Here is a 27,663-nt window from a genome sequence, read left to right as displayed (position 1 = left end):
TTACGAACAGATCAGGTATGGAAGCAAATGTGATGGTGCAGATACAAGATGGCCCCAAGGTTTAGCACCTATGAGAGACTTAAAAAACAGGAAGGAGAGATGCTGGAGGGTCTCCGTTTTTGATTAATTACATACAAGGTGCACGTGGGCCACCTGTTTAGCTGAACATCTAAGAGAAAGGACCAGTGCTTAGGAGAACTAAGGTTATGGCTAAAGTCAGGATTAGAGAAGTATATGCAGAGAAGTAGAAATTAAAGGTATGTGATTGAATGAAACAATTTCAAACGCAGTAACAACCCAGCTTCCCTTAGTTTAGGTTTTCTGATGTAATGCTTCTCCCGTGCTCTATTTTTAAAACCTACATTCCCCCTCCACCCCCCATTAAGACTTGGGGTTTGAGCAGCTTGTATAATATTTTTGCAATACTATATATATATATATACACATACATATATATATATATATACACACATACATATATATATATATACACATACATATATATATATATATACACACATACATATATATATATATACACATACATATATATATATACACACACATATATATATACACATATATACACACATATATATACACACATATATACATATATATATATACACACACATATATACATATATATATATAGTTCGTGGATTCCAAGATGCATATATTTTCCACATTTTAACATTGCTGAAATTGAGATGTGTCTTTTTTTTTTTTTTGGTCTTTTTGGGGCTACATCTGCAGCATATGGAGGTTCCCAGGCTAGGAGTCCAATCGGAGCTGTAGCTGCTGGCCTATGCCATAGCCACAGCAACACGAGATCTGAACTGCATCTGTGACCTATACCACAGCCCACGGCAACACCAAATCTTTAAACCACTGAGCAAGGCGAAGGATTGAATTCGAGTCCTCATGGATACTAGCCAGGTTCGTTAACTGCTGATCCATGACGGGAACTCCGAAATATGTCTTATAATCACTGGATGGTGTGTCATAGTTCAACTGGCAGCATACTTTCATTCTTTGTGGTATATAAAATAATGGTGCATATTACATACAATCAGTGGTGACTTGGATTTGATGAAATATGGTGCTTCCTAATGGGCTTTTTCCTATCTTGTCAATCTAGTTTCTAGAAGCCTTCTATCCCCCCAAAAGTGGAAGAACAATCTACTTTGTGAAGAAGCACAATCCAGCATGGGCATTCCCATTAGTCACGTATGAGTAGTTGAATATCCTTTCTGGGCTGATAGGAGGGAGAAAGTAAGAATTGAGTTGTCCCGACGCCCAGATTGGAACAGAAAGTTCCAGTGTAGTAGAACTCGTGTAGGTTTGTTTCTTGCTTCTTGGGGCACAGCTCTAGAAAATTACAAGCCTCCTGGAGAAACCCCCAAATAGCCAAAGGAGGTATTTAAATAGATGGACCTGACTGGCACTTCTGGTTCCCCCGCAAAGATTCAGAAGTTTCTGCGTATCCTAGAAAAATGCTGGGATAAATTGAGCCCAGAGTGAAGTCTCTGCTGAGCAGACCTTGAGACACTAGAATGGAAGGGCCCACCCTGCAGGGCTGCAGTACAGGGCAGTTCAGACCATGCAACAGGGGAGACCATCTGCTTCTCCCCACCGCCAGGAGGACACAGGAGCCTCCAGTCACACCCAGAGGCGATCTAGGGTATGAAGCAGGGAGACCTCCAGAATGGCGAGGGAACTCTAACTGGGGGTTTGACTTTGAAATTACTGAAGATGCCTCTGAAATAGGTGTTTTTTAGTTTCAAGCTGGAAGAGACTAACTTTGATTAGCGAGCTTTTTCCCCCTTCCTAAAAAGTGAGAATGCAGAATCTGAGTGCCATATAAACTTAACAATAGAAGATAAATACATCTTGGCGTTCCTGTTGTGGCTCAGTGGATTAAGAACCTGACTAGTACCCATGAGGATGCACATTTGAACTCTGGCCTCACTCAGTGTGTTAAAGGATCTGGTGTTGCCACAAGCTGTGGTGAATGTTGCAGATGAAGGTAGGATCTGGCACGGCTGTGGCTGTGGCCTGCAGCTGCAGCTCTGATTTGACCCCTTAGCCTAGGAACTTCCATATGCTGCAGGTGTGGCCCTAAAAAGATAAAACAAAAATAAAACAAAAACAGGAAGGGGGGAAGGGAGGAAAGAAAGAAGGAAAGAAAGAAAGAGAAAGAATGAAAGAAAGAAAGAGAGAAAATAAACATATCTTATGAGTTTCCTGATGGCTCATCAGGTTAAGGATCTAGTATTGTTGCTGCTGTGGCTCAAGTTTGATCCCTGGCCCAAGTACTTCACCATGTCATAGGCACAGCCAAAATATAAAATAAAAAAATTATTGTCTGATAACAAGGTATTCTAAAAAAAAAAAGAAAATAAACATTTTTGTTGAACAACATTTGAGCTGTGTGTACATTTTAATCCTATCACAGTGGATTCTTCAGAGGAGTGTTACAACATTTGGGAGAGTCTTACAATATTGTGAGTCTTCCAATATTATCTCAAATATTGGAAGTACTCTAGGTTAAAGAAAAAATTGACTCTAGATGTAAGATGGAAGACAGAAATATTTACAGCAGTGTAGGAGGATGAAAAGCCAGAGAAGAAATGATCAGAAAAATGGGCAAACTAGGAGTACCTCTTAGAAGCAGAGGAAAGAGGGGTGAGTGATGGATTCAGTCAAGTGATACAAAATGGTGAGCTCTGCTAAGCTCTGTGAAGAAGCTATCTGATCTGCTGAGAGGGAGCCATTTAGAATCTTTGAAAATTGGCCATCCCAGGTACCACTTTAACAGCCATCATTTTTCCTGGGATGTTAGTGCTGAAAGACATGTAGTCTAATGCCATTGTCTTTCCGATAAGGAAATCTGGAACCAGAGAAATTTCACAGAAGCCAGTTCAAATGATACATATGAGAACAAGAAAAACAAGCACTTGACACTGAGAGTCAAGCCGGAATCAGCGTGTTTTGTGTCCTTTGGGAGGAAAATGTGTTGGGGGCACACATGAGCCCCCTCTGAAAACAATGAAGAGATCACTGATGAACAAGGAAGGCATCCTTAGGAGCAAATAACTCTGAGGGGTATTACATGTGTTTTCATTTTTTATTAGAGAAGTTGGAAGTTTCATTTCAATCTTGATGGTAACATAATTCTCTCTGCTTTGTTCAGAGGAACACACAGAATCAATCTGTACAAGCATATACAACAATTCTGTTGGTATTCTGTGTCCTAAATCAGTAATCTGATTAGTTCTAGACTAACCCAGTTTCCATGTGCTCCTCTGGGCTTTGGGGCACAGCTCCATTCCCAGGGGGGACTTTTTCATGCACTGTCTGCAACACAACTACAGCAGGCTTTAAGACCATGCAGGTTAACACTGTAGCAAATTGTTTCGATATTTAACAGACATAAAAAGGTTATTTCTGGATATGAAATTCTGAAAATCTGCATAAATATTTTTGTGTAAAATTAAATTAGTTATGTATTTGTTTTGAAACTAGAACTTGAAGTATCAAGAATGCCCACATAATTCATATACACATATATATAGACTTTTTCATTATGCAAAAAGTCTTGAGAGTCAAATTATATTCTGTGCCATACATCGACTTAACCAGTATTTATTTGCATTAGGTTAACTGTGTACGGATTAGTCATAATTGGTGCTTGTGCATCATGCAAAACGTAGTTCTAGTATTCCTGTTTACTAACCTTGTCATGTGGCAATACTCAGATGATTTTGTTCTCTAACAGTGTGAATTAGGAGTATAAATGCTTTATACATGGTCACATTTACAAACGCTTGCCAATAACCACTTCACGATCTTTTTACGGTGTTAAGAGTGAGCTGTAGTGTCTGGAATCTGCAGAAGCAATTCCTAGAAAGCAATGTCAGATGTAAACTTTCTTTAATGTGCTTAACACAGTTCTCCTTTTGAGCACTGATGGGTTTTGGCACAGGTATACTGCTCTATTTTGCTATTGTTCTAATCATTTCCACAACTGTTGCAGGAAATTAGTTTCTTATGACATGGTGGAAACATGGCACTTACTGATGAGGTAACTCAGATGTAGAAAATGTCCCCCAGATTATTCGTCTAGAAGATGACCACTTCTGCTGATAAATTTGGAGACAGAGTTTCTTTTCCCCCTTAGTGCATGCACTTGCTATGACATTGCTAATGCACTAATTTGCTGTAGCTCAAACATGTCCTAATGCATCACAAAGCAGAGTTGTTTACACCAAGCTCATTTACTTGTGATGATATTTTATAGCAAACATGTTTAAGTAGTATGATCAATGGGTTAAACTCTGCTTTACTGGACTGTAATTTTGTGGATTTGTAGCTACTTTTGGTTGGCCAAGGGATTCAGTATTCAACATGTTTAAGAGAAGCATGTCTCTGTGGTTTCAGGTAACAGCTCGTCTATACGTAAAGGAAACGCAAAAGACATCAGCTTTCTGCTGTGGAAGTTGTGTTCAGAAATTTGGGAGTGCTCTCTTGATGCTGCAGTTCTGCCGTTTCAGTTTGCGTCCTGGAGTTTCACACAACTGTTGCTGGTCTGCGGTCCATCTCGGCTTCCAATTTCACCATCTGCTGCATCTCCTTCGCCTGTAACATCAGAAATGTGCCCTTACAGGTTGAAATCCTTTCCTGAAGGCATGTAGCAACCCCACCTCTCTCCTCCCATACATCTGATGCTTGTCACTATGTCCTGACTACTTAAAATGTGATCCACGGACCAGCAGCATCAGCATCTTCTGGGGCCTTGTGAGAGATGCAGAATCTTGGACTCCACCCCCGACCTACCGACCCAGAATCTGCATCTTAATAAGATCCCCAGGAAATTTTTACACATGTTCAAATCTGAGAAGAACTGGTCCACAAAGTACCAGGAAAGTCACTTGAAAAGAGGCTATGCCTATCACTTTTAAATTATGTCATGTCAAACTGTTTGATTTAGTTTCTACAGATTTACATGTCTTGACTGTGTGTAGATTAATTCGATCACCTTTTGAATAAGCATTGCTTATGCACAATTTATTCCCCAAATAGCCTGAAATTTAATGAAAAGTAATTCCCTATGAATCTCGCCGATGGAGAAGCCTGGGTGGGAGCATGTCACATTGGTCTAGCTTGGACAGAATTTTACAGGAATATGTAGGGCTCCTGGAATGCTATCATCCAAAACCTATCCATACCGGCTCTCACTTCTCTGGGGTAATTCGTTTCTTTACGGGCCATCCCAGGAAGTAAGTCATATTGAATTCTATCTCATGAATTAAGATTGTCACGAAGACAACCAGCTGGTTTGGGAGGTGGAAAGGAGCCAGACCGGAGTGGGTTCTGGTGACAAATCATTGCGCGGCAATATAGGGAAAATCAATTTCAAAGTTTACTTTCCAGCTGGATGCTTTTGTCTAACCCAATGCCTGTATCTTTTGGAGGAACAATAAAGCATCCCCATCCTTTCTTAGTAACACAACACATTGCAATAAAGGACTTTTAAAAATGGAAACATGGATATATAAAGATTTAACCCAGAGGAGGACTCTGATGTTACTATTCACGTCTACTTAGGTATTCCCACTAAGTACAAGGTCAATGGGAGGATCATACTATGAGTGTCTAAATGTTCCCAATGAAGTCCTGCTACACAATGAGTTTAATCCATGGACCACAGAGCGATTTTCTCCTTATGCCTGTCTTTATACTGTGGCTTGATGTTTCCTTATGGTGAGGATGGTAACACCAATAGCTATAACTTTCTGCTTACATGTGGATGGATGGTTCCCCCTGCCCAGGTTTTTTGTTTTTGTTTTTTGTGCCTAAAATATAATAATGCTCTAAGAGAGAAATGAAAAAAATGGAGAAAAATATACAAACATGAAACCATGACACAAACAGTATTCATAAGAGATGACAGTGAAACATTCTCGGTACTTGAAATTAAATACTTCTATGTTCAATAAATAGTAATAATAAAAAATTCCCTATTCTTCTCCCCCTTTAGCATTTAAAGACAATATTGAACACAATTTAGGAAGAAGGATCATATGACACCAAAAGATAAAGCCAAATTCTCGTATGAGCAGGGTGACCATTCATACCCACTTGTCAGGGACGGTTCCAATTTGTGCCTATGATCCTGGCTATTATGAACAGCGTCCCCTTTCACTCTCAAAACTATCCTGTTTGAACAATAAATTACATGGTCACCCTACTTACGAGGGGCGATTAGGGTCTCTGGCAGACCAGATCTAACAGAAAGCATGACAAGAGTCATTGTATAATGACTCTGTATAATGTCTGCATGCAGACCATAACTGTCATTAAAAGCCACCCATGAACTTTAACTGGGGTGCTATAAAAATGAGTGGCGGTCACATTCACGTTCGTGGAAGATCTGACTCTGTGACCCAGCTTTAGCTGTGGTCGGTGCAAATGACAATCATTTATCACTGTTTCTGATGTCTGGTGACATTCTCATTAGCCTGACTTGAGTTTCCCAGGGTTGCCACTGGAAAGGCTGCTAAAACGCCTTCAGAAATAACTCTCTCAAGAGGTTGGGTGTTGAGGTTTGAATACGACATCATACATTCAAGCATCAAAGAGTCAAAATTGAAAATCCAAACCCTCGAGATATTAACTAGTCATGAGAAGATGTGAATCATCAAAGCCAGGAGAAGACTGACGTAGGAGAGCAGGAAGGCAATATTTTGCTTATCAGAGTTTCGGTCCTACCTTGAGTTTGGGACACTGCGTGACAGGATTTCAAAAGCTGTTTGTACAAAAATAGTAATGTCAAAATTGAGTCATACATACAAAACAAAGAAAATAAATGAGTACTGAAGTGAATTTGAGAAATGAATGCAAAACCATATACGGAAAAGCAAAAAGCTAAGGCTAAAACATGTATAGAACCATCAATGACAAACTTCCCCCAGTTGATCTTAAAAAAAAAAAAAAAAGAACAAAACAAACAACCGATGCCTATTAGCCCAGACTGCGCCTGCCTCTCTTGTGCGGCAGTGAGTGGGGAGCCCCCCACCCCTTTATCGAGATCCCTCACCTCTCTTTATTAAATGACAGGATTGATGACAAAAATCAATTTGTACAACTTGGGTGTGACAGTAATGGAGCTGTTCATGTTGGAAATGGTGCATGTCAAGACGGATGAGATGTGTGGCTGGGAGGTCTAAGGGAAACGGTAGGAAGAAGACCCCCAACCTTTGGAGATGTCAATGAATAACTGGCTGACCAAGGAGGCAAGCCCATTAGGAGGCTTTAAAAGGACATAGGAAAGCAAGATCCAGAATCAGGACCCAAATCTATTAAAACTGGAGTTGTTTCTGTCAATGCCCTCAACACCGTGTATTGAATTAAGTAGATTTATTTCAGGCTTTGCTTTGGGGCGACTGGGAGAACTTAAGAGGAGCAGGGTCAATAGGGACGCAGTAAGAAACCCTAAAGGGAGATATCATGGGAGAAGGTTAAAATTATTTTTGGCTTAGAAACAAAACAATTTGGGGGGGGTTTAACAATAGTTGGGGAGATTGTTATACAAGTTTGGGGTTGTCTGGAGACAGGAAGCTGTCTTTTGCCCATGCAATGTTTAATTGGTTATGAAAGGATCTCTCCAACAGTCCTGACCGTGACCTATTATGAGGGAAGAAAGAGCGTCACTGCATCTCTTGCACTGTGTCTATAACAAGTTTGCACCACACTGAGTAACTGAATAGAGAGGTCTCTGGTCTTCAAATTCCAAAAAGAGTAGACTCCAAAGATCTGAGATTGAATCTGTTATAGAATAGGCCGGATTGATAAAGCAAAGCTTTGAACACAGAAATTCAAATCCCAGTGCTCCATTTGCCATCAGCATCAATACATCTTGAATTTCCTTTCTTTGAATCTCATGAAATCTTCATCAAATCTCAGGGCTTCTCAGGTCCTGAGCTTCTGTGACTCAAGGTTATCAGTTGTGGGTGGTAGACATTACTTGTGACTCATTACAAGGCATTAGGTGCATTTTGGGGAAAAAAAGCTACTAACCTTCCAACATGATTTGATCAATATTTCAACACAAGAACTCTGGTGTGGTTTGAGTTACCCATGTATTAGGATAAAAGCTAATGTGATTTTTTTTTTAAGTTATGTAATTTAGCTCTGAAACTAAAAACACGAGGTAACTATTCGCCAGCTCTGAAGTACACCACCATTGCAGTGATGAGTAATTTTTAGCACGCTGACATTCTTTAGTCAAGCTTGTTGCTAAGCAACCCAATGATTTCTAAGTCGTTTCTTAATTTGGTTAACTGGAACATAATTGTGCCTTACCTTCATTGTTCCACCTTCTAACGCATCCTTATCCCCACCCAGTCCTGAGTCACTGAAGTGGATTCTAATATTTTGGAGATGGGGTGGGTCTACCTTTATCCCTATTCTCACTTTTATCCCAGGAACACTTTCTGAGAAAGGCTTTAAGAGCAACAGCATCAGGTAACCTGTACCAGAAGTTACTCATTTATGAGTTGGTCAAATGGGTTGGACCCCTGGGACAATAAACGTTTATTGTCCCCCTTGGGGATCTGTGGATTGTCCATGAACAGAAGCACTTAGCTGGAAAGGAAATGGGAAACATAACTCAGAAGTATGTTGATGAATAAAACTTCTGTCAACCAAAAAGGAAAGAATCTGAAACCAGAAACTGGATTTATCTGTGACCCAATTACCATACCCCACCCCACAAAAAGGTTTTATGGTTTCGTTATACTTTCTCAAAGGTACTTTTTAATTTCCACTTGTGTTCTTCAATGGAAGCCACTTAATCTGAAAAAAAACCTACCTTAAATAGGATTACTTCATATATGAAGGGAAATAGTAAAAGATAATGCAGTACAAGTACATATTTCAGCAAAACCTTATTTCAGCGAAGTAAATTATCTAGAAATAATAAATTCCAAACCAGCTATACCTGAAGAGGTATATTTCAACTGAGACAGATGGAAATTTTAACTTCTGTTAAGGGCCATTTTACCACATAAGCAAGAGGTATTCCCATTAAACTGAAATGAGACTGTGGATGGCCGATGGACTACAGCCCATTTTGAATGGAGCCTGTCTATCTGTACTACACACATTTTCTAGGTGATCGTATATGCCTGAAAACTACTAAATAGTTGGATTTTGGATAACTCTTTTTATTTGTGTATTTTTTTTTTTTTTTTTTGGCTGCACCCACACATGCAGAAGTTTCTGGGCCCAGGATCGAATGTGTGCCACAGCAGTGACAATGCCAGATCCTTAACCCACTGAGCCATCAGGGAACTCTGTATTTGTGTATATGGTTGAATTTAGTATTTAGCACCAAGAGTGTAGTATCCACACACATTCAGTGACTTAAGGAGTTATGGCAGCTCATGCCTTTAGGTTTTGCTTGTAAGCCCTAAAGTTTTATAACTTCATTTTTATTTAATTAATTAACTTAAATAAATAAATAGGGCTGCACCTGTGGAGGTTCCTAGGCTAGGGGTCCAATTGGAGCTACAGCTGCTGGCCTACGCCACAGCCACAGCAATGGGGGATCCGAGTTGTGTCTGTGACCTACACCACAGCTCACGGCAATGCCAGATCCTTAACCCACTGAGCGAGGCCAGGGATCAAATCTGTGTTCTCATGGATACTAGTTGGGTTCGTTAACTGCTGAGCCACGATGGGATCTCCTATAACCTCATGTTTAGATTAAGGTTGAAAATAAGTGGTTTCTCTCATTTGCTTTGAAATACAGTGTCACCTGCCTCTAGGGAACAAATGATACAATGCTACATAAAAACGGAGAAATAATTTGTAACCTGTTTTCTCCTCCTCTCAGTAATGTTCTTCTTAGAACCCCATAATCTAATCGAATTGTGACTTTCGATTCTTTTTTCCTTACAGCCGCAGTCTTCCCCCACTTTAAACAAGAATACTTTCTGTTCTTGTTGGATAGAGTGGGTAAAGTACAGTCATGGCACCAAATTTTTCTAGCCACCTTCCCATGCCACTACGCAGGTCACTGGCTTTAGCAGCGGGGTCACTGTGGACCACTGCATTTGCCTCCCTATCTGGTTGGCTGCCTACATTTTTTATGTGTTGTAGGTCAAATACCTGCTCATTCTGTTTCTCTAGGAATTCGAGGTGCTCAAGCTGTACTTTTTTCAACTGATCCATTTCTTTGGACTGCTTCATTGCAAGCTGCAAAAAAAAAAAAAAAAAAAAAAATCTGATCACCTTTAGGTCATAATCCTAAAACTTATGGACAAAGAAGGTTGGTAGTTTATTTATTTGTCTTTTCTAGGGCCGCTCCCAAGGCATATGGAGGTTCCCAGGCTAGGGGTCCAATCCGAGCTGTAGCTGCCAGCCTATGCCATGGCCACAGCAACGCGGGATCAGAGCCGCATCTGGGACTTACACCACAGCCCACGGCAATGCCAGATCCTTAACCCACTGAGCAAGGCCAGGGATCGAACCCGCAACCTCATGGTTCCTAGTCAGATTCGTTAACCACTGCGCCACGACACAGTGATTTAGGTGAAGGATATAAAAATAATAAAAAAGAATGAAAAACTGCCTGAAAACTAGCAGAGTTTAAAAGCACATATAATTTTTTACTGACAGGATAGTTCCTGCCAAAATCTTAGAAAACAAAAGAGCACTGTGTGTGTTGAAAATCTGGCTTCATTTTCTATATAAAGTAATGCCAAATAATTACCTTAAAGATTTTAGTAAGAAATTGCTTTAGCTTTCAAGAAACAGAGAAGAGGAGCTAGAAGATTGAATGTACAGAAAAATCAAATTAAGCAAATTAGCTAGAAATCCGGTGTATAAGCATGAGCTACTGTTTATAGTTATTTAAAGGAAAAGTGCCAAGAAAATTACAGAATACTTACTCTCTTTCTCTCTTCCAGAAACTTTTTAGTGTTGCTGCTGTTTAATTCTCTGACTCGCCTAAAAACAGTAGGTACAAACAACAGTTGATACGACATTAGATAGAATTAACATGATATTAAATGAGTCGTATTCCATTAAGTTATCTGGATGGGATTATCACTTTCTTTTCCTTATTTTTATTGAGGAATTTAGAAATATATCATGTATAGAGAAAAAGATAAAAAAAATCTGTGTACCTATCATTCAGATTGGTCAATAGTAGTGTTTTACAATTCTTGTCTCATATGTTAAAAGGAAATAAAATGTTGCAGATATAATTTAAACCCTCTTCGTATTTGTCCAGACTCCACTTCCTCCTTTCTCTCTTCCCCAGACATAACCATTATTCTGAATTTGGTATGAACCTTCCCATCCATGTTTTAATAGCTTTATTACACATGGGTGTGGCCATATGTAATATACACAAGTTCTTCTCAAACGTCCACATGAATACAAATCACAAGGAGATACTCTCAAAAACATAGGTTGCTGGGCCCACCCCTAGAGGGTCTGATTCCTTGTGTCTGGGATGGGCCTGAGATTCTGCATTTCTAACAAGTTCCCAGGTGGTGCTGATGCTTCTGGACTATACATGTTGTTTTGTATGGTTTCCAAATTAATCTAAATGGTAACATATTCCGGGTTGCTTTCTATAAATTATCACCATAGCTATGTTTCAAACTATTCCATTATTTTCATCTGCTGTATGGACTTTTTCATTTATGAGTAGATTACAATATTTTCATTTCATCCACTGATAAAAAGTAGGTTCGTTCCCAACAATGCACAATGGACCACTGCTTAGGGTCCTATGATGCATGGCATAGTATCTGTTAACTAAATAAATGAAGTGTAAGATATATCTTCTTGTATATATGAGCAAAGGTTTCTCCAGGGTGGAAGCCTAGACTTTCAGGTCGGTAGGGAATGAACAACTTCATCTTTCCTCCAAAGCACTTGGCCCAATTTTCCCTGCAATTGTGACATCTGGGTGTTAATCTTTCTCCATAACTTTGCCCACTCGTTATTTTATGTCAACTGGTTGGTTTTTGGAAACACTATCATGCTGTTGCTTTAATTCACATTTTCCTTGATTACTGGTGAGGTGGAGTGTTTTATGACTGAAGAGACTTAACAACAGATTCAGTTTCTGCAACAGTAATAGGCCTATCCAGGTTGTTTTTCTTTCTTGTACAGTCAGTTTTAGATATTTCAACTTCTCTACGCAATTGTCCATTCTTATCTAAGTTTTCAAATTCATTGGTAGTATTGCTTATACTAGTCTTGGTTTTCAAAAATATTACTGTATCTGTAGTTATTTCTCTCTTCATACCTAATATTACTAATTTGTGCCTTTTCTCTCTTCTTGATCAGTCTTGCTGGAGGTTCACTGTTCACTGATAGTTTTTTTTTTTTATTTTTTATTTATTTATTTTTTGTCTTTTTGCTATTTCTTGGGCCGCTCCCGCGGCATGTGGAGGTTCCCAGGCTAGGGGTTGAATTGGAGCTGTAACTGCCAGCCTATGCCAGAGCCACAGCAACACGGGATCCGAGCCGCGTCTGCAACCTACACCACAGCTCATGGCAACGCCGGATCATTAACCCACTGAGCAAGGGCAGGGACCGAACCTGCAACCTCATGGCTCCCAGTCGGATTCGTTAACCACTGCGCCATGAGGGGAGCTCCCTAGTTTTTTTTTTTTTTTTAGATAACAAGCTTTTGCTTTGTTATATTTATAAAAAATACTCTTTTGCTTTTTTTCTATTTTAATAATTTTTGCTTCTTAAATTTTTATTTCTTCTCATCTGAGATCTTTGGGTTCACCCTATTTTTCTAATTTTATGCTCTCTTTGAACACTTTGCTCATTAATTTTCACTGTAAATATCACTTAAAGATCTACTGTCTTAGCAACTTTAAGTATATAATACAGAATTTTGAACTATAGTCAGCATGCTAAAATTAGATCCCTAAAACTTATTAATCTTATAACTGCAAGTTTGTGCCTTTTAACCAGTATCTCCCCATTTTCCCCTACTCCCAACCCCTGACAATCACCATTCCATCATGTTTCTATTAATTTACTTTTTAGATTCCACAAATACACAGTATTTGTCTTTCTTTGTCTGACTTATTTTACTTAGCATAATGTTCTTAAAGTTTACCCATGTTGTTCCAAATGGCAGGATTTCTTTTTTTTGTTGTTTCTTAGGACCCCACCTGTGGCATACGGAGATTCCCTGGCTAGGGGTCTAATGGGAGCTGCAGCTGTGGCCTAAACCACAGCCACAGCAATGCCAGATCCAAGCAGCATCTGTGACCTACACCATAGCTCAGGGCATTGCCAGGTCCTTAACCCACTGAGCAAGGCCAGAGATCAAACCTGAGTCCTCATGGATGCGAGTCAGATTCATTAACTGCTGAGCCACGATGGGAACTCCTCTTTTTGTTTTATCTGTTTGTTTTTTTTGGGGGGGGGGCAGTGGCTGCATCCATGGCATGAGGAAGTTCCCAGGCCAGGGATCCAACCCGTGCCATAGCTGTAACCTGAGCCACAGCAGTGACAAAGCCAGGTCCTTAACCTGAAGAGCCACAAAGGAACTCTAGGATTTTCTTCTCTTTATGGCTAAATTATATTTCATTGTATATACATCTCAAATTTCCTTTAACCATTCCTCTGTTGATAGACACTTAGGTTGTTCCTGTGTCATGGCTATTGTGAATAGTGCTGGGATGAATATGGAGGTGCAGAGATCTCTTCCTGATAGTGTTTTCATTTCCTTTGGATAAAGACCCAGAAGTGGAATTGCTGGATCATATGTTAGTTCTATTTTTAATTTTCTGAGGAAACCCCTCCATACTGTTTTCCACAGTGGCTAAACCAATTTATAACCTCTCCAAGTGTGCCAAGGGCTCCCTTTTCTCCACATCCTCACCAATACTTATTATCACTTGGCTTTTGATGAAAGCCATTCTGATAGGTGTGAGGTGATATTGTGGTTTTGATTTGCATTCCCTGATGATTAGTGATGCTGAGCACCTTTTCTTATATCTGTTGGCCATCTACATGTCTTCTTTTGAAAAATGTCTATTCAGGTCCTCTGCCCATTTTAAGATCAGATTATTATTATATTTTCTGCTATTGATTTGTATGAGATCCTTATATATTTTGGATATTAACCCCTTATCTGATAAATGGTTTGCAAATATTTTCTCCCAGTCGATAGGCTGCCTCTTCATTTTTCTGATTATTTCTCTTTCTGTATACTTTAGTTGCCTCTGACATTTTTTGGTTGTTGTTTTTGGCTTTTTAGAGCTGCACACAGGGCATATGGAGGTTCCCAGGCTGGGGGTCTAATTGGAGCTACAGCTGCTGGCCTATGCCACAGCCACAGCAACGTGAGATCCAAGCCACATCTGCAACCTACACCATGGTTCACGGCAACACTGGATCCTTAACCCACTGAGCGAAGCCGGGGATCGAGCCTGCATCCTCATGGATGCTAGTCAGATTTGTTAACCGCTGAGCCATAATGGGAACTCTACCTCTGACGTATTGATCAACAGTGTCTGCACTGTCATTTGGTTATAAATATCATGCCATTTATGTTGAAATGTCTTCTTTGACCTAAGAATAGAACTTATTATTCAGCTTCTACATGTCTTTCTTAGCTCTATGATTGTTAATTTTAAATTTTATTTCTCAGTAATTTGATAAAGTGGATACACACTGTGTATGTTTCAAAGAGGTAAATAATTGACACAAAGACATTATTTTTTTTAAAAAAACTAGCCATTTGTAAATGTTTTAGAATCACCTAGAATAACTGGATTCAGAGTTATAATAAATAAGTAGGAGTTCCTGCTGTGGCACAGCGGGAACAAATCCGACTAGCAACCATGAGGTTGTGGGTTCAATCCCTGGCCTCACTCAGTGGGTTAAGGATTCAGTGTTGCTGTGAGCTGTGGTGTAGGTCGCAGATGCAGCTGGGATCTGGCATTGCTGTGGCTGTGCTGTAGGCAGCAACTGATTGCTCTGATTCAACTCCTAGCTTGAGAACCTACATATGTCATGCGTGTGGCCCTAAAATAAAAAAAAAAAAAGACAAAAATAAGTATATTAATTCAAAATAAGGAAATTAAATAAAAACTCTTCTGGTTAAGTTATCAGTAACTTATAATTTAAGATAATTTGACCTCAACTAGGCTGAAATCCATTTTTTTTTTTTTTGTCTTTTTGCCATTTTCTTGGGCTGCCCCCACGGCATATGGAGGTTCCCAGGCTAGGGGTCGAATCGGAGCTGTAGCCACCAGCCTACGCCAGAGCCACAGCAATGCTGGATCCGAGCCACGCCTGCAACCTACACCACAGCTCACGGCAACGCCGGATCTTTAACCCACTGAGCAAGGCCAGGGATCGAACCCTCAACCTCATGGTTCCTAGTCGGATTCGTTAACCACTGCGCCACGACGGGAACTCCGAAATCCAATATGTTTTGCAACATATTTGAAAATACATGATAAAGAGCTATTTAATCATTAGCACATTTATCCTACTGAATTCTGTATTTCAAGTTTAGACCACCTAAACCAGTTAAATGAGGTTTTATCATGGCATGGATAGTTTACGTTTCTGAGCTAAAGTGGACAATATCATTTCCATGTGTACAAGGCCATTAAACAAAGTTCCTTGTCTGAGAATAACATCCAGAGGATGGCACTTTGTTAAACAAGAAAGAGATAGCTACCTCAACATGACAGTGTAAATGAGCATGGATTAAAAGAAATTCATTTGTAGGTCAAATTGGTGTGCAGTGCCAAATCCCACTGTTGGCCCATTAATTCTAAACCATATTTATTCCTACAGAAATACAGCATAAAAATGCACAAGCTGGTATTATGCTTTATATTTCATCCTATTTCAAGTTTAACATTACTTATTATGGTTGACAAGTGAGATGCGTTTTTAAAAAATCAAAATTGAGGTAGTTGGACGGCAATTCCTGCTGTGTTCTAAACAAAGAGGAAATAAACATCAGGTATCCACTGAGTATCCACAAAGGACCATGTGGATAGGGGAATTGAAATAGGGGTGTTTTCTAACACGTAAAATTCTCTAACAGCTCAGCCTATGGTTAGCAGCTGAATGATGTGAAGCCATAAAGTTCTTGCTCATATTTTACCCCAGAAGCTAATCTTCACTTTGCTCTGTACTTTGCTGAGCATAAAGCACAACCTTTGTGTGGGTGGTGAACTCAGCCAGCAGCCGCAATCTAGGTAGGTCTTATTTTTCCAGGAGAAGGAATCCTGCTGTGTTCGACCACTGGTGTGTGGACCCAGCTCTCAGTTATGGAGCAACCAGCATCTGCATCCTCAGATGCTTCTGGGGCAACAATGAGCATCACAGGTGAAGATGCTTCCTTTGATTCCTGGGAAACAAGTGCTGCTGACTCCCTCTCTTGGGTACCATGACTAAGGATGTCCTCTAAGATCCCCTTTACCAGCTTTGGTTGGAGGGCTTGCACCTGGGATCTTCTCTGGAGGTCACACAAACCATCCCCCAACTTTACGTGCCTGGCAACTAACACAAAAGAACAAAAGCCAGGTGCCCGGGGCTCAAAGGGACAGATACGTGATGCAGTTTATACTCCAGAGTGCCTGGGATCAGGTTGAAGAGGCATTCTAGCTGAGAAAATATCCTTGCTTGGCTCCTGCCCTGCAACTCCCCCCCTTCCTCCCTTCCCCTTCTCTGAAGATCCTTTCTTTAGTAAATCATATGCATCCATATGCCCCAGTGGGTTTTGTTTCTGGAAAACCCGCCCGAAGACAAAGACAAACCAGAAAACTTGGTGTGTGGGGGGGTGCTCTTGAGATGATCCCTGATGTCTAGGCCAGTACAAGGCCAGTCAAGGGAAGAAGACTATCCTATACGCAGATACATGGACTGAAAGCCCATTCACAATGGGCTTAACACCTGAGCAGATCGGATGCTTGCAGATGACCCAAACGAGCATGGGAAGGACAGTGCGCCATATTTTATACAATTTTGTTTATGCCACATTTTATATAATTTTGCTTGTAAATGAGCACATGTATATTGAATATCAATCTATTTTACTGATGATAACAAACAATCAGAAGGTGTTTTATAGCCATAATAATACCTCTTCCTAACAATTATAAAAGCAGGAGTCTAGGCCAGAACTCATAGGGTTTTTAATATCTCAAATAAGAGTATGTGTGTACACACAGAAACTTTGTCGAGTGTGTGTCTTTAAGTCAGTGTTACATTCCCACAGTGAGCATTCTGACTCACCTTTCCCGCTCTGCTTTATTCTTGATAGATTTATCTTGGCTGATGGCTTTGCTATTTTCCATAGAAATCTTAGCCTGGTGTGCTCGCATTTCCTTGCTTTCCCTATGTATTAAAAATAAACACACAGGTGGTGATCGTTTTGTAATGTACAGAAACATTGATTCACTATGTTATACATCAGGAACCAACATGGTATTATAGGTCAATTATACCTCAAAAAACCCCCAAAAGCCCAACCACACAAACTCACAGAAAAAGAGATCAGATTTGTGGTGATCAGAAGTAGAGGGTGGGAGGAGGGCGAATTGGATAAAGGTGGTCAGAAGGTACAAACCTCCTTATTTATGAGATAAATAAGTAGTCAGGATGTAACATAGAACATGATTAATATAATGACCACTGCTGCATGTTATACATGAAAGTTGTTAACAGAGGAAATCCTAAAGAACTCGAATCACAGGGAAAAATTTTTTTTTCTTTTTAAAAATTCTGTATCTATATGAGATGATGGATGTTCACTCAACTTACTCCAGTCATGATGTATGTAAGTACAGCACTCTGCTATACACTGTTTTTTGGGTTTTTTTTTTTTTTTTTTTTTGCTTTTTAGGCCCGAACCCTCGGCATATGGAGGTTCCCAGGCTAAGGGTCGAATCAGAGCTGTAGCTACTGGCCTACGCCAGAGCCATAGCAACTTGGGATCCGAGCTTTGTCTGTGACCTACACCACAGCTCATGGCAACACCGGATCCTTAACCCACTGAGTGAGGCCAGGGATTGAACCTGTGTCCTTATGGATGCTAGTCAGATTAGTTAACCACTGAGCTATGATGGGAACTCCCCATTATATCCTTTCTTAATGCATCTTAAGGGGCGTATGGTTTCACTTCATCCTATTAATTGGCAATATGAAATTTGATCAGTTGGAAAAGGCAGCATGTGCCAAATCTCTCCATTTTTTTTTTTTTTGTCTTTTTTTGTTGTTGTTGTTGTTGCTATTTCTTGGGCCGCTTCCACGGCATATGGAGGTTCCCAGGCTAGGGGTTGAATCGGAGCTGTAGCCACCGGCCTACGCCGGAGCCACAGCAACGCAGGATCCAAGCCGCGTCTGCAACCTACACCACAGCTCAAGGCAACGCCGGATCATTAACCCACTGAGCAAGGGCAGGGACCGAACCCGCAACCTCATGGTTCCTAATCGGATTCGTTAACCACTGCGCCACGACGGGAACTCCCAAATCTCTCCATTTTAATGGTATTTTTCCCCTTTGTTAGTGACAGATAATTTGTGTTTGACACAAAGACTATGCGAATATTCTCCTGCCCATCAACCTATACAACCCAGTGGTTTTAGGATCCACTGTTGATTCTGACCTAGATCAGTTATTGCTATGATGTTTGCAAAATAAGCATTATATATACTGGAGATACACTCCAATACAAAAACCCCTTAACTTGGATATAGAAAAGAGTCTTCATTAGGATTGATATTATTATGACTTGTTTCCTTTTTGTTTTTGTGGGGATGATGGAACCCCACATTCTCATGGATCCTAGTGGTTTGTTAACCACTGCACCATGAAGGGAACTCCTGCGGCACACCTTAAACCAGACAGTGCTATATGTCAATTACATCTCAATAAAACTGGAAAGAAGAAAGATAAGCAAGGGGAGTGGAGAGTTTGTGCTTAGTGGGTATAGAAGTTTCAGCTGGAGAAAAGGAAAAAGTTGGGAAATGGACGGTGGTGATGGTTGCACAACAGTGTGAACATACTTCCCGCCACACACTTAAAAATGGTTGAAGTGGTAAACTCGGTGTTGTGGATATTTAACTCTAATTTAAAAAGTGAGGAGTTCCTGCTGCAGCGCAATGGGATCAGTGGCATCTCTGTAGTACCAGGATGCAGGTTTAATCCTCGGCTGGGCACAGTGGGTTAATGGATCTGACATTGCTGAAGCTGTGGTATAGGTCACAACTGTGGCTTGAATCTGATCCCTGGTCCCTGAACTCCATATGTCTCTAGGCGGCAAAAAAAAAAAAAAAAAAAAAAAAAAAAAAAAAAAGTAAACAAAAACAAATTCCACATATAAGAGGTCTAGGTTCACTTTTTATTTCATTCTTGGGCTCATCCAGTTGTTCTGTATTCTCTGAAAAGGAGGGCAGGAGCCCCAACCCACAAGCGTGCTTCTCCATGGAGGCAGCAGTTCACTGCAAAGTAATAGGAATAGAAAGCGGGGATACTGTATGTCTAATCAAACCCTAACCACCTTGTGATCCTGGACTGCTGCTCAGAGCAGGCGATCACCATAAGTCATTAATATGGCTTATGACTTCTGAATGGCTAAAAGCTACAAATCCTAAGTTATAATAAACATCTCAGGTGCTAATGTTCACAAGCCTATAAACACTAAAATAAACATCAGTAGTAAATACAGCATGAGATTAATCAAAGAACGCCCAGGAACAACCACTTACTCATGGCCAATAAAATACAAGGATATTCCAGCTTTCCCCACAGTTTCTGGGATTAGACGGCTTAGAAGAGAGAGCAAGGATATTCTAACAGTCACAAGTGACCATCCCATTTTCTGACAGCTCAGGGGAACGACAGGGAAGAAATGGTTTCAAATAAACACAGGAAATAGGGGGAAAGGATGTTTCTAGGTGACTGATCACTGTGTATGCAAATGCATATACCTACCAAAGAGATTCATACCTTTATTTATTTATTTATTTATTTATTTATTTATTTGCTTTTTAGGGCCAAATCCGTGACATATGGAAGTTCCAGGGCTAGGGGTTGAATCAGAGCTATAATTGTCGGCCTACACCACAGCCAAGGCAATACCAGTCATTTCCAAGCCGCATCTGTGACCTAGTCTGGCAATGCCAGATCCTTATCACATTGAGTGAGTACAGGGATGGAACCTGCATCCTCACAGACACTATGTCAGGTTCTTAACCTGCTAAGCCACAACGGGAACTCCAAGACTCATATCTTAGATTATTGATGAGTACATTAAAGTCATACAATTTAGAATACTAAAATGAGTCTTAGTAACAAAGAATCTTCTCTGGAACCTATGGAGATCTCCTCGAAGCACTGCCCAGAAATGAGTGACCAAGGAGTGAGGTTATTTAAGCAGTGTTTGTACTGTGTCCAAAGGGATGGACAAAGCTGAAACAGAGAGTTCTTCCATCAGAGACCTTAGGGCCAGAGGCTAGTGTATGTATAGAAAATTCCTGGGCCCAAGAAAATGGCTCTCAAAAATGTTCATAATTTGTTAGTAAACTGACCATTTCTTTATACATTCATTAATTCAAAAAGCACTTATCAATAACCATATACTGGGAGTTCCTGTTGTGGCACAGCAGAAATGAATCCAACTAGTAACCATGAGGTTGTGGGTTCGATCCCTGGCCTCACTCAGTGGGTTAAGGATCTGGCATTGCTGTGGTTGTGGTGTAGGCCAGCAGCTACAGCTCCGATTGGACCCCTAGTCTGGGAATCTCCATATGCCTCGGGTGCAGGCCTAAAAAGCAAATAAAATAAAATACATAACCAAATACTGCTGCCAAGTATTAAGAAGGCAATATTTTTTTAGCCAAGAATAACAGCTATGATGATTGCAAAGAAACACAACCACAAGGTGTTTTAGGAAAAGTTTCAAAGCTGTTGTTGCTTTGAAAAATGCCTCTGCCATGCATCTATTTTTTAAGATAAATTAGTAATCGGGTTACAGATACTTCAAATGACTTCCTAACTCATGCCAGAATTCATTCATCGCTTTTTTTTTTCTTTTGGACAATGCCTACTGTTGTGGGCTAATTTTTTCCCCTTTATTCAACTACAATAAAAGATCAGAAGACAGTACTACCTTACTCCTGAAGTATCTCTGAATAAGGGTAGACACCTAAAATCTGGTATTGTAGCAATAGTCAAAGGGAGAATGATGAACAGATCTTTCTATGTACTAAATCAAACGCATTTCTAAGGGAAAAAAGAAAAGACAACTTCTAACCCTCAACAACTAAATAGAATAACATGGATAAGGTATGGAACTTTAGCCCACAGGAAACTCAGCACCCCCCATTTAGTTGACTCATGGGAGAATCAGAAAAAAATGGCAAAAACACTTAATGTTCTTATGGCCATGCGTCATTGCAAAGTAAGGTTGGGAATCTGAGAATGTGCCTATATAAGTCATACACACTTAGAATTTTTGGTTTTTTTTTTTCATTTGTTTGTAAAATGCTTCTATTTTCTACTTTTTTGTGTGTGTATGTATCAATAGACTGTAACTGCAACATACAGTTGCCACTGAGGGAGATGGAGGCAAAGCTGCAACAAAGCTATGATGAAAAGATACAACTGACATAAACATTCTGCCTGGGGCAAAAGCTTCATCTGCAGCGTTTTCAATATGTAATATTCAAGATGCTGAAATGGGGAAAGACCAAAATAAACATATAATCAGGCCTTCCTTTGTAAAACTTGCAGCAGTCCTGACAATGGAAAGACAATGGTCTTTCCACAGGTACCACTGAGTGGTCAGAATCAATCTCTCTAGAAGCTCAATTGCTTTGGTTTTTTTTTTTGGCTGCACTTGTGGCATATGGAAGTTTCAGGGCAGAGACTGAATTTGAGCTGCAGCTTCAACCTACGCCAGTGCTGCAGTAATCCCGGATCCTTAACCTGCAGCACCACAGCGGGAACTCCTCAACTGCTTGGTCTTTATCTCCTTTCGTGACTTCTCTTCCTAAGAAGCTCCTGATCATTTTTCAAAGGCCACTTCCAACCCTGCCATTTTGTGAAGCATCTGGGACCGCCCCAAGGCAGCAGAGCCTGTGACACATTTTAATATGTATCGTATGAGTAGAAGTGACAATTTTTCCTGTGGGTGTGATATCTCGCCAACATCATCATTTGATGGCAGAGGCCATTTCTTATAGTTCCTCTTGCTCATACCAACCATATGATAGGATGTACATGGAAGCTCAATATTGCACATCACATTGACTTTCCTTACCTTAGTATACACACACACACAGACACACACACACACACAGACACACACACACACACACACACACACACACACACACACACACGCCTGTTTTAAAAATCAGGCAGTTTCCTCAGGAGATGGCTGACTCACCCACCTGTCATGGGACAGTTTCAGCTGCTGGGTCTGCTGTTCATGGGCGTTGATCAGGAGCTTTCTGAGCAGCTCGCACTGCTGGCTGAGGTGCAGGTCCCGGATCTCCTGCTCCTCTGCACTGTGGGTGTTGATCATGTCCGACCACTCCTTTGTGTGCTGGGCCACAATCTCCTTGACCTGCGTGGGGAAGAGGGGATGGTGCCTCCTGGATTCTCCCAGGTCAGGGAGGACCTGAAAGCACGTTAGCCATGCATTTCCAATCCCTCCCACCCATTTACTTGGTCAATCAGTAGACACTAACATAAACTGCTACAAAAAAAAAGTACTCATCAATAGAAATTAGGAAGTCATCACTTGTTAATCACTTTGGCTCTAAAGACTTCATCATGACCTATTATTTCACTGCCTAATTTGCCCACACTCTGGTTCATCTGGGCCTTAGGCTCCTTTACCAATTCTATCAGAAATCTCTACATCACCTCGTGCTTTTCCAACTTCACTTGCTCAAGGCCACAGGTCTGAATAGACAGCTGTGTGTGTGTCCTCTTATTTCTGGAGCATGACCTCTTGTGCCAGTTTTTTTTTTTTTTTTTTTTTTTTTTAGGGTCGCACCTGTGGCACATGGAAATTCCCAGGCTAAGGGTCAAATCGGAGCTACAGTTGCTGGCCCACACCACAGCAACAGCAATGGCAGATCCGAGCAGTGTTTTCGACCTACACCACGGCTTATGGAAACACCCAATTCTTAACCCACTGAGCAAGGCCAGTGATCAAACCTGAGACCTTATGGATACTAGTCGAGTTTGTTACTGCTGAGCCCTGAAAGGAACTCCCTCTTGTGCCAATCTTAATAGATGCCGGGGTAGAAAGTCTTCCCCTGAAAAGAGTATCCTTGCTCTTCACACCATGGTTTTTGCAGCCCATCAAGAGCTAGAGGCGGTTTCTCCACCTCCTTGTGTCTGGCTGACCTGTGACTTGCTTTAGCCACAAAATGGTAGCAAATGTGACACAATCAGAAGCTTGGAAAGCACTTATCCTTTTTGCTACGCCTGGAACTCTGAGGCTATCCAGGAGCCTCTGCTAGCCTGCTGGAAGATGGGAAGCCATGGAAGAAAAAACAATCAGCAACCAGCTACCCACCAAAGAGCAGAATGAGGCCATCGATCTAGGTTGAGTGCTGATCCAGTTGAGTAGAGCCTGAATTTGAACCCACCAAATTATGACCTAATATACAGCAGTTGTCTTAAGCCACTCAATGTGGATGGTATTTCATGCAACGAAAGTAAATTAATACAGTGGCCGAGGTTTCTGCTTTCCTATTTATGCAAAATATTTAAAAATCATGGCATAAGTGTTAATTCGCAAACATTCCAGAGGAGAACAACTCTCAAAGATACACAGCTTCCTCCACAGACTGCATGGCAGAGCAGATACAAAAGATACAGCACCAAGGAGAACTTGCGGTTGGAATCACCTGGCTGGCCCAGGTAGGGGGCGGAATCAATGGATGGACGACAGAGCTGCATGTAGACATATGCAGGCTGACTTATTTGATCAAAAGCTATATAGTTGGAAACCTTCTTAACAGTCTTTTATAACTTCTTTTTTTTCTCTTATAATGTTACAATTATCAGTGGAATAATTATTTATGTTCTTGCCTGCAACTTGGCACTCAGTTCTCCAAAATGTTCAGAATCTGATTTAATGTCCCCTAAGCTTCTATTTTCTTGTGTCTCTGGGGGAATATGAGTGATTGGGCTCATCTCCTAAAATCTCAGCTCTGGATTTTTTCCCATCCCAAACTTTCATAGCAAAGTTAAGATGTAATAAGTATCAAAAGTTACTCAACCCTCAGGGTGAATGGTTTTCTGTCATATGTTCATTGTTACTTCTATGGGAAAGCATATTCTGTATTGTATTATTTTCTTTTAGTCCATTTGTTGTTTCCCTTGATGCCTCTGAGGCAGATACCAAAGATATTGTGAGCATATGTCTACAAATGAAAGGAAAGTTGTTCCATGAAATGGCTCTTCTCCAAGTCAGAGACTTAGGCTGTTATTTCAGATTTAAACTAGGTGTGGCTTCTAAAAAATTACAAAGTATCTTCTGCAAGTTGCTGCTGTAAAAAGAGGCATTTTCTGTATAGCATAGTGACCTAGTCATACATATACATACATTCTTTTTCTCTAGTCTATCTTCCATCATGTTCTACCCCAAGAGACTAAACATAGTTCCCTGTTCTGTACAGTAGGACTTCATTGCTCATCCATTCTAAATGTAATGGTTTGGATCTACCAACCCAAAAATTCTCGTCCATCCCACTTCTCCCCTCCTCCTCCTCCCAGCAGAAATTGCAAAAATAAAAATAAAATAAAGAAACCATGGGGATGTAAGACACAGCATACAGAGTATGATCAATAATATTGTAAAAACTTTTGTGGACAGATAGTTACCGAGAGTCATTGGGGTGATCATTTCATAATGTATGACAATGTCAAATAACCATGTACGGCACCTGAAACTAACATAATATTGTTCATGAACTATATTTCAATAAAAAAGTAAGTAAAGAAAAATAGGTATCTTCTTACCTTAGATTTGTGATCTGATGTCAGCGTCTGAATTTTAATTTCTGTTTCTTTTTTCATTTCGAGACAATTACTTCCCCTGAAAATGGAAAATCGCAAAGGCATTAGTTATCTTCCCACTCCCAGAGGCCTTTGCTCCTTCCTGATGAAGACAATTTGTTCATCAAACATGGGGACACCACGGCTTACTGGGCAACCTCAGTTCTTCTAGCAATAGACACACACCTTACAGAATATCTGTATCGTGATTACTTAATTCAACTACCACACAAAGAGACATTTCAGACCTAGCAATTATTTCATTGTTAGGGGTTTGTTGTCAGAGTTTCCATTCTGGTTCCTGCTTTTCGTCAAGCTATTTTTCATTTATTCAATAATACACTATTTAGGATGAGAACTGAAAAATAGGTCCTCAGCCTTGAAGCGAATTTTCAATTCTTCCCTTTTGATTGTAAAGCCAGATTTTTGTCTTTAACACATGCCAGCAAGGGAGAAAATAGCCTTTCTTGGCATCACAGGGTAATTTTTGCTTCTTATTCTATTGTGAGTAGGAAATATATACGATGCAATTGCCCAGCAACCATTACTGCTTATTTCGGTGATATTTTTTCCTTTTGGACTATCCATATCAGAACAGGCCTTGAGCTTCTGTCTTCAGCATATATGCTCTGATTTATCATGGCCTAAGTTAGAAGGCTTCATCACTTTATTAATCCAGAATGTCTCTGAGAGACACTTTTTTTTTTTTGGTCAAGCCCTTGGCATGCAAAAGTTCCTGGTTCTGGGATCAAACCCAAGCCACAGCAGTGACAACACCAGATCCTTAACTGCCAGGCCACCACGGAGATCTGAGAGACATTCTAAACAGGCAAGGTCTCTCATCCAATTTACCATTTCTCCATGGCTGGCACTGAGTGTGTTTCCCTGCTACTCTGTTATTCAGTGAGCTTGAAGCAATAAAAAAACACTATTCTGGCTTAACTCTAGATACAACCTTTCAAAGTAAATGGAATGATAGGTTTCATTTAATAGGTTTTCTGTTGTATAAGCTAAAGATTATTATTACACATCAAAACCACATTTTTTTTTTTTTTTTTGCTTTTTAGGGCCACATCCACAGTATATGGAAGTTCCCAGGCTAGGTGTCCAAGTGGAGCTGCAGCTGTGGGCCACAGCCACAGCCACAGCCACAGCAACTTGGGATCGGAGATGTGTCTGTGACCTACACCTCGGCTAATGGCAATGCTGGATCCTTAACTCCCTGAGCAAGGCCAGGGATTGAACCCATGTCCTCATGGATACTAGTCAGGTTCTTAACCCGCTGAGCCACAACGGGAGCTCCCCAGACTTCATTTTATTTTCTGGAGAGGCAAAATGATTTCTGGAGCTTCCCTAACTTTTGTTCATCCTTCCTTCTCCACCCCAATCACCTAAAGGTACTCAAGTGGAAAACCCATGAAAGACACAGTTGTTGTGTCCTTAACCAACAGCTGTAGAACTTGAATAAAGCTCCTCTTTTCCACTTCAGCCAATCCCTTCAGCTGAGTGAGTTGCGTGTTTTCCGGGGATCATTTCTAATGATGAAAACACAGTCACGATTAAGTTGTTCCCTGGCCTAAACAGGAGCCTGAACCCTGGGAAAAGACAAAACATAAAAAGGCCCAAAGCTTCCAGAAGGAAATAAACAGCATTTACCCCTTCTTCTTCATTGCCTTCTCTAGGATCTTCTCATGAGTCGACTTCTCTTTGTCATACTGTGCCACGATTTTGTCAACTTGGGTGCAATGTAACTTCTGCATGGTACTGTGCTCCTGAACAAGAAGCATTTGCAGTTACAAGCTGAACTTAGGACCAAGCTGATGAACTTGATCCCATGTAGGGCTGGCAAAATTTTCACCAGCTCTTTAAGAGTCATGGCTTGAAAATCAAGGAGTAACTGAGTCTGGCAACTGGCAAAACTCCCAATTTCCCACCCAACTCAAGACTTTTTTGTATCCCCATATGGTATCCCCAATGAGGGAGTCTTTAGCCTCCGACCAAGGAACATGTCCACCTCCAAAGACAGTCCTGCCAACTGCGGGACAGCACCAACAATCCAAAAGGTCTTTCTTCTGCACACACGTCTCCACAGAACTTCAACACATCCATCTTTGTTCTGCTGTCTGAATCTTCTAATGTCACACTGCCCCTTCCAAAACCTAGTTCCTCAAACATGAGTTCCATGGGCACATTTTTTAAGGTTTTTTTTGTTTGTTTGTTTTTAGGGCTGCACCCGAGGCATATGGAGGTTCCCAGGCTAGGGGTCCAAACGGAGCTACAGCTGCCCGCCTACATCACAGCCACAGAAATGCAGGATCTTAGCCGTGTCTTTAGTCTACACCACAGCTCGCCAGATCCCTAACCCACTGATCAAGGCCAGTGGTTCCTAGTCGGATTCGTTTCCCCTGCACCACAAATGGGAACTCCCTGGAAGGTCTTAAATACCATCATTATACAACAAGAACTGTCACTGTGGTTGTCACTATTAGCTTTTTTTTTTTTTTTTTTTTTTTTTTTTAGGGCCCAACCTATGGCATATGGAAATTCCCAGGCAAGAGGTC

The 27,663-nt window shown here is 40.7% G+C and overlaps 1 protein-coding gene across 15 annotated transcripts in view; it reads right to left on the bottom strand.

Annotated features, from left to right (window-relative positions):
- The window catches only part of PLCB4 (phospholipase C beta 4), a 486,557-nt gene continuing 462,005 nt past the window's right edge, over window positions 3,112–27,663 (bottom strand). For 8 of the 15 annotated variants that reach the window (XM_021077453.1, XM_021077457.1, XM_021077454.1 and 5 more), the window contains 8 exons: window positions 26,759–26,874; window positions 25,067–25,142; window positions 22,477–22,652; window positions 17,314–17,415; window positions 10,959–11,016; window positions 10,177–10,263; window positions 6,775–6,811; window positions 3,117–4,641 (listed from right to left, as the gene is read on the bottom strand). In XM_021077453.1, coding sequence (XP_020933112.1) covers window positions 4,553–4,641; window positions 6,775–6,811; window positions 10,177–10,263; window positions 10,959–11,016; window positions 17,314–17,415; window positions 22,477–22,652; window positions 25,067–25,142; window positions 26,759–26,874 — 741 coding nt within the window. In that variant the 3' untranslated portion in view covers window positions 3,117–4,552. Of the gene's footprint in view, window positions 4,642–6,774; window positions 6,812–10,176; window positions 10,264–10,958; window positions 11,017–17,313; window positions 17,416–22,476; window positions 22,653–25,066; window positions 25,143–26,758; window positions 26,875–27,663 lie in introns of all 15 variants that reach the window. The other 7 variants (XM_021077463.1, XM_021077461.1, XM_021077462.1 and 4 more) reach the window with 3 other exon arrangements.

The sequence above is a fragment of the Sus scrofa genome, chromosome 17 (assembly GCF_000003025.6).
Source record: "Sus scrofa isolate TJ Tabasco breed Duroc chromosome 17, Sscrofa11.1, whole genome shotgun sequence".
NCBI lineage: Eukaryota > Metazoa > Chordata > Mammalia > Artiodactyla > Suidae > Sus > Sus scrofa.
This window is presented reverse-complemented; position numbering and strand designations above follow the sequence as displayed.